The 11,048-nt window shown below is 41.9% G+C and overlaps 1 protein-coding gene across 1 annotated transcript; it reads right to left on the bottom strand.

Moving 5' to 3' along the window:
• Positions 1-238: 238 nt before the first annotated feature.
• On the bottom strand, positions 239-4,348 carry LOC311492523 (noelin-like). Its single transcript, XM_084550813.1, has 6 exons — positions 4,071-4,348; positions 3,023-3,172; positions 2,171-2,326; positions 1,742-1,961; positions 1,240-1,346; positions 239-926 (listed from the first exon to the last, which is right to left on the bottom strand). The coding sequence occupies exons 1-6, from the start codon at positions 4,137-4,139 to the stop codon at positions 264-266; spliced, it is 1,365 nt and encodes a 454-aa protein (XP_084406939.1). The 5' UTR covers positions 4,140-4,348; the 3' UTR covers positions 239-263.
• Between the last annotated feature and the right edge of the window lie 6,700 nt (positions 4,349-11,048).

The raw sequence follows: 11,048 nt of genomic DNA, 5'->3' as shown, positions 1-11,048 counted from the left end.
TCAGAAAATACCAAACAACTATTTTCTCTTATGACTCTATACAAGTAAGAGAACATAAGGATTTATTTAGCACAAGGGATATTTCTTAATCCCAGTGTACAGTGTGATAGCATAAAAGATAAGGGGCTGGTGTTTAAGTTTTTTTCTTTAATTGTAATGTACTAAGAGTATCATAAGAAGCATAGTGCTCTGTGTTAGGGACTGTAGATCTGTTACTGAAATATGTTTTAGACAGTAACAATACTTGTATCTATTAATAATTTTTACTGTATTATGTGATAAAGTGTTACATTATAAAGGACTTGGTGTCCATTGTTCCAGGCGTACAGTGCTCTGTCTCGTGGGTTGTAATCGAGCATGGACAGGTGGCTGTATTTATTGGTTAGAGGGATGTCAATGTACTCATAGTTAGAGGAGTTGGTGGAGTAGGCATAGTACACTTTGGTTCCACCTGAGTATCCGTTGGTAACATACAGGGTTCCACAGATCATGAAAGCTTCACCAGCACTGCGTTTTGGATGGTTGGTTGTCCAGCTGCGGATGATCTGCAGAGTGTTTGGGTTTAACTGGCTGAGAACAATATTACCAGCATTCTGATTGGTTGCGTAGACAGCCCAGAGCCCACCCTCATCCACCATGAGGTCGATGTCAGAGTGTCCCCCCCAGGAGTAATGGTACATGTTGTTGTAACCAGCAAAATCAAGTTGTCGGGAGCGGCTGATGAGTGATGTGCTGAAGTCAAATTTGATGATGGTGTGACTCTGAAACTTGTTGAAGAAAATGGATCCATTATAAACCACCTGTCCAGTACCAGACCACGGGTGAGGCAGACGGTGAGAGGTGAAGTTATCTGTCGTCATGAAGTCATGCATCGACTGATACTCCCTCACAAAACGATTGTTATGGTAACCATCCATGTACCACACCTGGAAGAGAAGACCAGCGAGAAAGGGTCAGGGGTTATTCAGGAACAGGTCACTACTTCTGTCCCATTAAGTGAGAAAACTGTGGTACTCTTTATCTGTCAGTCTGTTTTTTCGGAAGGAAATGTTGACTCTTTTACTGCTTTTATCTCCAAACCTAGATGGTGTACCCTAGATTGTATCTGGATCATTTCAGAATCTTTTATCATTGCTTCATTATTCTGAGAAGTTTAAAAACAAAACATGTCTAGCCCTTTCTATTCACTGTCCGTATGTTTTACTATTGTGTGTTGATGATAATGATGATGAGACTTACTCTGTTGTCTCCTGCCGGAGCAAGAGGGTCAGTCATCCATGATCCAAATCTAGATCCAGACGTCTTGATGGTGATTGGCTCAGAGATTCCTGTCAGCTTCCCACAAGCTGAAGACAAAAGTACAGATTGGACAAAATCACATCAACACCCAGTGACCAGTGGAGAAAGAACAACATGTTGATGAATTCATGTCCATGAACATTGAGAAGAGAGAATTAACTTTTAGAGAGTAGCCTCACGTTGCTGCTCTAGCAACTACTGGTAAAAAAAAAAAAACTTATTGTACTGAAGGGCATCACAGGCCAAAACCTTTTAACCCGCAGACAGCAATTCAGATGTTCGTCATTCATGTGACTGTGCGAAAAAAAAATAATGTAAAGTGCTTTAAACTACTATATTGTTAAACATAGTCCAAAACTCCAGCGAGAACTTTGCCCTCAGGAATGTGTGAATGTGTTTTCTTATCAGTTTGCTTGGTAGTCAGTCTCTGGGCTTTACCCACCGAGCCTCTGCATGCAGGCTTTCAGCCGGTCCTCCAGACTCATCACACGGCTATGAAGCTCCTGGTAGTCCAGACCTCCTAGTTGTTCCTGCAGTGTTCCCAGCAGCTCTGTCACATTGGCTGCCTCCTCTTTAAACTGTCGGACCAGCAAAGCGTCTGCCTTGTAAGCCTCCAGAACCGGGATGAGAGGACGCAACTCCTCCATCTTTTCTTTGATGGACTGACAGTAATAAGAAACATTCAGGTCAGGCTTTTCCAGACATAGTCTTCAGATTTATTCCTTTAAACCACCAAGGTTGATGAAAATACATGTTTCACATTCAGTAGATGAGTGCAGAAGATTGGATAAGGTGATGCTGCAAACAGAAACAGAGAGATGGGCATAGCTGCTGATTGGTCAGTCACGTAACTTCATGAGGTGTGTTGTACCTTATACTGTCTGGCGATGTTGTTCTCGTGCCCGTTCTCCACCTGTTTGAATTTGTTTTCTAGACCTTTCAGCTGAACTTCCATCTTCTCCACAAACTGCAGATCTCTCTGAGTCCGCTGGTCCAGAACTTCGATGGATTGACTCATATTCTGAACCTGGACAACATTACAGCATCACATCATGTTCTACATCACACAAAGCCATTGCTGTATCATGATACACAACTTTATCTTTGCTCATCTGATTCATAGTAGACATGATAACACCATGAAAGAAAGAGCAAATAGTAACATTACTACCTCCAGTTTCCAAAATAATCATTTTAAATGTTTCCATTTGTTGGTTTCAGGCTGTCTGGAGCAGACACAGACAGTAGTACTATTTTCAGACATAATATTCCCAGACGTAGTATTTTCTGATGTAGTATTTTCAGACATAGAATTTTCATCCATTCATTCATTAATTTTCCATCTGCTTATTAAGGTCAAGTTGCAGTGGCGTCAGGCAAGTAAGGAACTCCAAATGTCCTTCTCCCCAGCAACACATTCCAGCTCTCCCTGGGGGATCCTGAGGCATTCCCAGGCCAAACTGGATATATATAATCCCTCCAGTGAGTTCTGGGTCTGCCCCAGGGTCTCCTCCCAGTTTGAAGTCCACATAACACATGTAGACTGGATTGTCCGTCTCCCATGGTCCCCTAAGCAGCTCCACAAGGGTAAAGAGCTGATTCATTGTTCCACAACCAGGACGGAATCCACTTTGTCCCTCCTGAATCCCAAGTTCAACTGTTCTCAAACAGTATTTTCAGACATATTTTCTGATGCAATAATTTCAGACGTAGTATCTAGTACCTTCTCCAGCAGTTGTCGCAGCTGTTTGGTTCGAGCATCTCTGGAGCAGACCGTCTGCTGAGGGGCAACCACTGTACAAACACATCGGCCTTCAGAGTCCTGAGCTGAACTGTAGACCTGCCAGCTGTCTTCAGGTGTTGAAGGACCCACCTGTCAGAGGGTTAGAGTGAGGACAATAACACAAAGAAAACGTGTGGTTGCTGTTATATTCGGAGTCTATCTAAACCCACTAACTTTTACTTGCAAGATGTGCTCAGGGGCTCACTGACACAAATGTGAAACTTTATCTGCAGAAATCTTATAAATGATTTTTAACTGTTGTCTGAACTTGGTACAAGACTGACCTATTTACATCTGATTAATGAGCAATCACACTGATCTGAGAGCAGCTTCTCATAGCTGTAATCAAACTTCCTCTTCATTTTTATTAACTGTGTGTCAATAAAGTCAAGACAATGTCGGTCCTGAAGACATCTGTTATTACTAATAGTAATGTTAATAGTCATTCTGTAGATTTATCTCCATGGAAACAGTCATTATCTGTTATTAATCCTAATCATCTCTAACATTATAAACAGATTTATTACCACCTAATCAAAGTCACTGATGAGATCTTTAGTGCAGATTCATCACCCAGTGTCGCTGAGGAAGGCACTGTGTCCTTATCAGCTGACTGATTGATAAAATCAATAACTGATCAACAAGCTTGAGGTAAGCAGTAGAATAATCAGAATGATAAATAATAAGAAGCAGTAGAAAAGAAACAGGAACAGTAGAATAGAAATGGAAGCAGTAGAATAGAAACAGAATAGAAACAGAAGCAGTAGAATACAAATTCTTCTGTTTATAGAAATAGGAGCAGTAGAATAGACATAGGAGTTAAAAATAGAAATGGAAGCCATAAAATAGAAACGGAAGCAGTAGATTAGAAACAGAAGCAGTAGAATACAAACAGAAGCAGTAGAATAGACAGAGGAGTTAAAAATAGAAACAAGAGCAGAATAGAAATGGAAGCAATAGAATAGAGATGGAAGCAGTAGAACGTTACCAGGGTGAAGTGTGATCCAATCAGCAGCAGCAACAGATAAACATGGAGCAGATTCTCTTCAGACTCCATCTGTTTCTTGGTTATTAATCTGTTTAACCTGGTTTCTGTTTCGGTATTAATCTGGTTTTCTCTTCACCTGCTCTCCGTCTCTTTCTCTTCTCTTCCCCCTCCTTATTCTCTCGCTCTTCTTCTCTGATGCAACGTAAAAAATCAGCCGAGTGGAAACAAGATCCTTGAGCTCAGAGGGAGGGGGTTAGTGTGATGTGTCGTCAGAGGCTGTGGACAGAGCTGTGAAGCAGCAGGAGAAAGAGGAGGAGGGGGAAGAGGGGGAGGAGGAAGAAGAAGAGGAGACAGGGTGGATGGGGGAGGGGGAAAGAGGAAGAGGAGTGGGAAGAGGAAGTGGAAGAGAAGGAGTTGATTGTGATCATAATGATGCTCAGAGTTTCTGCAGGAAGCTGTTTGGCCTGGAGCTGAACACGTGGCCTCTTTATAAAGTATTTATAGTAGAAAAGTTAAAAATTAAAAATGTCTGAATTTTATTTTTATGATCAGGGTTTATGTATGAACTCACTCAGAGATTAACACTGTAACGTAGATTAACAGTGAGGTATAACAGCAGATTAACACAGTGAGGTATAACAGCAGATTAACAGTGACGTATGACAGCAGATTACCACAATGAGGATTAATAGTAGATTAACACAATGAGGTATAATGGTAGATTAACACAGTAACGGTTAATGGTAGATTAACACAGCAAGGATTAGCGGTAAATTAACACAGTTAAGATTAGCAGTAGATTAATACAGCAAGGATTAGGGGTTGATTAACACCACGAGGATTAGGGGTATATTAACACAAGGAGGATTAGCGGTAGATTGACACAATGAGGATTTGTGGTAGATTAATACAGCAAGGATTAGGGGTATATTAACACAAGGAGGATTAGCGGTAGATTAATACAGCAAGGATTAGGGGTATATTAACACAAGGAGGATTAGCGGTAGATTGACACAATGAGGATTAGCGGTAGATTGACACAATGAGGATTTGTGGTAGATTAATACAGCAAGGATTAGGGGTATATTAACACAAGGAGGATTAGCGGTAGATTAATACAGCAAGGATTAGGGGTATATTAACACAAGGAGGATTAGCGGTAGATTAATACAGTGAAGATTAGCAATAGATGAACTGGACTGGATGATGATCTGATCATTCACTGGGAGGACGTAGTCTAAAATCAACTAATGTTCCAGTTCCATGAAAACATTACTGAGATTCAGTTTCTCAGTTGGAGTCAGAGTCAATTCAGCCTCAGAAGCAGAGAAACAGACGGAGGAGAACACGTTTCTAAATTAATCATCATGTTCCTGACTGGGTCGCCATGGAAACAACATCTCCATCTGCAGCCGTGTTTGTGTCAGATGGTCCACAGCAGGACACACACCCTAACACACACTAATATACACTAACACATACACACACAGACTCGGTGTGTGTGTGAGAAAGTGTGTGTGTGCGTGTGTGGGTGTGTGTGTTGGACAGAAACCAATGTTTGAGCGATTGACGACGGAGCAAGTGTTTCAGGAAAATAAAGGAAATGTTCAGATTCTTATTAAAGTTCAAACATCAACATGTTAAGTGAATTTGATGCGTTTCCACATCTCATTATTCAGTTAATTCAGAGAATTAGTTTCTATTCAGCAGCTGAATATGCACCCGCCATAACATTATGACCACCTTCCTAATATTGTGCAGGTCTCCCTTGTGGTGACTCATCGGAGAATGGACATGGGCCTTCTGAGGGTGTCCTGTGGTGTCTGATCAACAGAATGTTGTTAGTGGGGGGGGGGGGGGGGGGGGGTCCTTTGAGGGGAGGGGCCTCTGTGGATCATCCCACAGATACTTGATCAGTTTGGGATCTAGTGAATTTGGAGGCCAGGTCAACACCTTGTGCTGTCCTTCATGTTTTGTTTTGTTTTTAGTTGTTCCTAAAGTGTTTTTGTGTGTGTGTCTGTGTCAGGCTGCATCCTGCTGGGGATGGCTGCTGCCATCAAGGAGTGTCATTGCTATGGGGTGGGGGTGCCTGTTCTACTGGGACACTTCTGGACCTGGACCTGTCACAAGATGGTCAATGTTATTGATTTCTCTTGTCAGTGGTCATAATGTTGTGACTGATCGGTGTATATATGAATGCTTTAATGAACGCCTCCATCTGCTGGTTAAAGCTGAGTATTACACATTTGTAATTCATTAATTCCAGAGAAGAACCAGATCAGGGTTTTACTATTTTAATGTTTCATTTCTTAAGGAACATCAGTTGATTAAAGGGGAAGCAGCCAAACAGACGAACTGAGGACAGACAGGACTTTATGGACCAGGAGCTGATTGGATTACTGATGGACAAGGACACAGGATGAAACCAATCACACAGTCACAAAGGACACAGTCAGGAAGTCAAGCAACACCAAACACCAGAGAAGAAACTTTAAAACTAAAACCAATTTTCTCTGAAAGCACAGATTGTTAGTCGAACCTTGTTTTTGCCCATTTATTCACAAACAAGCTCTGCAGTTTCCTCACTTGTTGTCGTCATGGTTGATGCTTTGGTTGCCATAGTGACACAGACAATGGCGGTGTGGCTCTCTTGTGCTGCGTTGCCATGGAGACTATCACTGCTCCTTTCCATGGACATGTTAAACCCATGGTTCTGGTACATCCCGCTCTGCGGCATCACATCCAAAAACTGACAGGATGTCCCTTTAAACTGAGTCTGGAACACACACAGCCCGTAGCCCCCCCCCCAACAGCCACCCACGGACACATCTGCACAAATTGCAGTTGGTTTTGCATTTGTCACTTTAACTCCATTTGCACACTACCTCAATGGTCATTCATTGCAGTTAAATTTTAATGTTGATACTTTTTACCGCCTATATTTATACACACCTTGCTATTTTGTACAATACTTGGAAAGCTAATTTTATTCTATATTTATACTTTTGTTTTTTTTACTTATGGCTTGAATCGGGACCAGAGAAACCAATTTTGTTCCTTCCCATGTACCAACATGTGTCGTAATGACAATAAAGAATCCTTGAATCCTTGAATCACAGGTGGACTGCCCTGCTCAGTGAGGGCCAAAGGTCAAAGGGCAGTCTCACCTGTACATCATGAACAGTTGGTCTCTTGCTGCAGTACTTTTGGTTTTGGTTGTTCAATATAACGGGTGACTCCTACTCCTGATCGTGATCGGTGATCACTTAAATGTTTGGTGAAATCAAATGGAAGAAAAACTGCAGTAGAATTCAGGGCTATGTTTAATAGTTAAAGTAAGAGCATTTCCACACTTACAATGTGAAGGGAACTCAAGGGATTGTGACTGAATAGCTTTGTAACCTTAAGAAAACCACTAATCAGTGAGGCTAACCGGAAAAAAAAAGGCTTCCATTTGCTAGGGAGCATAAAGATTGGACTCTGGAGCAATGGAAGAAGGTCATGTGGTCTGATGAGTCCAGATTTACTCTGTTCCAGAGTGATGGGGGCATCAGGGTAAGAAGAGAGGCAGATGAAGTGATTTCATGTAGACTGACAATGTTTCTGATAGAGTTGGGCTCAAATGCAGGTCGCAAAGGGGAGGCAGGAGTTGGAAACAAACAGGAAAGGCAGAGTATCCAAAAACACAACTACAAAAACAAAGGTAAGAACTCGAGAACACAAGAAACTGCACTGTGGGATGAACAAGGTAACATCACCGACAACTTGACAGAACAAAGGAAAGGCAGGCATTTATATACACACCTGGGCAGACAGGTTAATGGGACACAGGTGAAACTAATAAGGGTGGAGCAACACAAGGAGAAACCAATCAAACAATCAAAGGGGAGAAACACAGGAAGTAAAACAAGACAAGAAACATCAAGGAAATAAAAACAGGATTCATGGGGCTCAGATTGTGAAAGAGTGGTTCAGGGAGCATGAGACATCATTTTCACACATGGATTGGCCACCACAGAGTCCAGACCTGAACCCCATTGAGAATCTTTGGGATGTGCTGGAGAAGGCTTTGTGCAGTGGTCAGACTCTCCCATCATCAATACAAGATCTTGGTGAAAAATGAATGAAACACCGGATGGAAATAAATCTGGAGACATTGGAGAAGATTATAGAAACAATGATACAGAGAATGAGCTGGAATCAAAGATAAAGGAGGTCCAACCAGATATTAGAGAGAGGGACCTTTTTTTTGGTGGCAACTTTATTTCAGCCAGGTAGTGTATAATATAAACAGTTCAAGGAGTTATTTGAAAAAAGCAGTACAGATCCTGGCAGAACAAATATGACGGGCTGTGGATGGATGAGTCACATTTATTTAAAAAAGGTGGAAAAAATTAACGCAAACTGTTAATTTTGGAGTCTATGAACTTAGTTCAAAATTACTATGAACTAGTTTACTTTTATCTGTGCAAACTGAACTTTGAACTAGTTCATGTTTACTGTGAACACTATATATATATATATATACACATATAATGTAAAATGTATCAATCTATCAGTATATTACTATCACACCATCATCATCATCATCGCCATCATCACCACCATCACCATCATCAGCAATATAAAAACAAGACCATTTACCATCATCATTACCATGTTTTATTCTCATATGAGGCATTTGATGAGTTCTCTGTGTCCACAATAAACTGGTTAACTCTGATGTCTCAAGATGTTTCCTTCATGTGACCTGGTTCTGGAGATTTTTCCTGTTGACGTCCACACCATTAAAATTAAACCGATCTGATCCATTATTGTCCAGATGTAAACTCACAGGATGATGGCTGTAGGTTGACACACTGTTCCTTTGAGCCAGGCAGACTTGGACAGCTGACACAGTTTGATTCAGACTGTACTTTATTTTGAAAGTTTAGCATACAGGAAGTTGATAAGAGCGTGACCAGCAGTCTCACGTCTCAATAAAAAAAATCAATAAATAACCAAGAATCAATATCTTCCAGTAAAATAAAAAAGGTTCACGTTCCACACAATCAGTCAATAATGATCAGGGGTCAGGGGTCACGTTTATATTTACACACAGTCGACTCTTCCGGGTTCAAATGACCACACCCATAGTGATGTCACAGCATACGACCACTTCCTGTCTCTGTCCAGAAGCTCAGTGTCTCCGTCCGTCTCCATTTTTGTCAAACCTTATGGACCCTAAGTCCAGCTTACTCCATCTAACTCAGTGGTTCCCAGACTTTCTCTGCTGGGCCCCCCTTTTGTACATAAGAAAATCTTCACCCCCCCCACCCCCCCAAAAAAAAGTATTTTGTTTTCAGACTCCATTGTAGTTTATTTCACACAAAGCTCAACCTGAACAAATAACAGTAAACTTAACTGTGTAATTATGTTCAGTGTAACAGGTTTGCGTTTGCGTGGGAGCCCGTCAAAAAATCGCTAGCAGTGTCCTTTATTCATTCATTCATTCCATCTAGAGGGTGACACAGGAATCAATTGTTGCTCCCATCCCATCCCGAGCCCACAAAAATACTCCCGTCATATCCTGATCACGTGACTGCCCCCCCCCAAAAAAATCCTGTCCTGCAAAATCCAGAGAGAAAGACTCCCAGATCCCGTCCCGTTGGGCTGCTCACCGCATTGCAGCGTCATTTTTTAATTTAATCTCCGGCTCCGTCCCGCTCCCGTTGATTATTTGCTCTATCCCGTCCCTGTCACGTTACCAACAGTGAAACTGACTCCCGTACCGTGGGACTCCCACGGGAATACCGTGACCCGCGGGAGTCCCGTACAGTTGTCACCCTCTAATTCCATCCGCGCCCTGCTGTCCCCCTGCAATGGCTCTGGAGCCCCCCCACAGGGCGCGCCCCCCCACTTTGGGAACCACTGAACTAACTCAACCCAACCATAAGTGTTGTTCATTGAACACATTCATATTTTTGTGAACTGTTAACTGAATGCATAATTTTTTCAACTGTGAGCGTAGACGTGAGTTTCGCTCAATCTGGAGGGAATAAAGTTTTACGAAAGCTCTCAGTCGACGTGCGATTCACGGCATACATCATGGCTGGTGCAACTGAAAGAGAAGTGGCGTCTGGTACAACAAAAGCACCTGATCCACACAACAGTTGAGTTATTCCCTAGTATATACAGTCAATGGTTATTCAAAAAGCAGAACAGATCCTGGCAGAAAAAAATATGATATGCTGGGGGTGGACGGGCAGGTCAGTCAGAGATTCTATTGAACAAGAATAGATCAAAGCTGCTCGTTTAAAAAAAAAACAGGGAAAAAAAGAACACGAACTGTTCATTTTGGAGTCTATGAACTTAGTTCAAAATTAAAAATGTGAATTATGAACTTGAACTAGTTCACTTTTATCTGTGTGGACTGAACTTTGAACTAGTTCTTGTTTAGTATGAACTTGCACAACACTGCTAACCACCTAACGCCATCCATCTGCACCAAACTCTACCTAACTCCACCCTAAGCCCATCTTACTCCATCTAACTCATCCCAACCACCTAACTCCACCCAAACTCAATCTAACTCCATCTAAATCATCTAACTCCACCTAACTCCATCCAACGTCACTTGAATCCACCCTAACTCCATCTAAATCACCTAACTACATCTAAATCCACAACAACTACCAACTAATTCAACAGTCATCAAGGAGGTGGAGCGTGAGTGGAGCTCAGGCTAAAGATAGTTGGCAATCTGTGAGGGCAATCATCTGTCAATCAAAGAGGCCACGCCCCTCAACTCTGCAAAACCATAGCTGTGGTGAGTTCTAGAAAAATTTATCACAAATGGAGGAGGTAGTTTCAGTAGCAGGCTGAAAACATGTTGATTATCATGGAGGTCTACAGGAGTATCTCTACAGTCCAGTTGCCTTTTTTGAACCCTTTTTGGATGTACCATGACCTGGATGACGGAGAACCTTCACAGTCTAT

The sequence above is a fragment of the Chelon labrosus genome, assembly GCF_963514085.1.
Source record: "Chelon labrosus genome assembly, chromosome: 9".
Taxonomy (NCBI): Eukaryota; Metazoa; Chordata; class Actinopteri; order Mugiliformes; family Mugilidae; genus Chelon; species Chelon labrosus.
The sequence above is the reverse complement of the archived record's forward strand: the minus strand, read 5'-3'. Positions and strand labels throughout refer to the sequence as shown.

Coding starts and splice junctions, on each gene's coding strand:
- LOC311492523 (XM_084550813.1), bottom strand. CDS start 4,139: ATGGAGTCTGAAGAGAATCTGCTCCATGTTTATCTGTTGCTGCTGCTG. Junction 2,327..3,022: donor TGCGACAACTGCTGGAGAAG/GTACTAGATACT, acceptor AATGTTGTCCAG/GTTCAGAATATGAGTCAATC. Junction 927..1,239: donor CTCCGGCAGGAGACAACAGA/GTAAGTCTCATC, acceptor CTTCTCTTCCAG/GTGTGGTACATGGATGGTTA.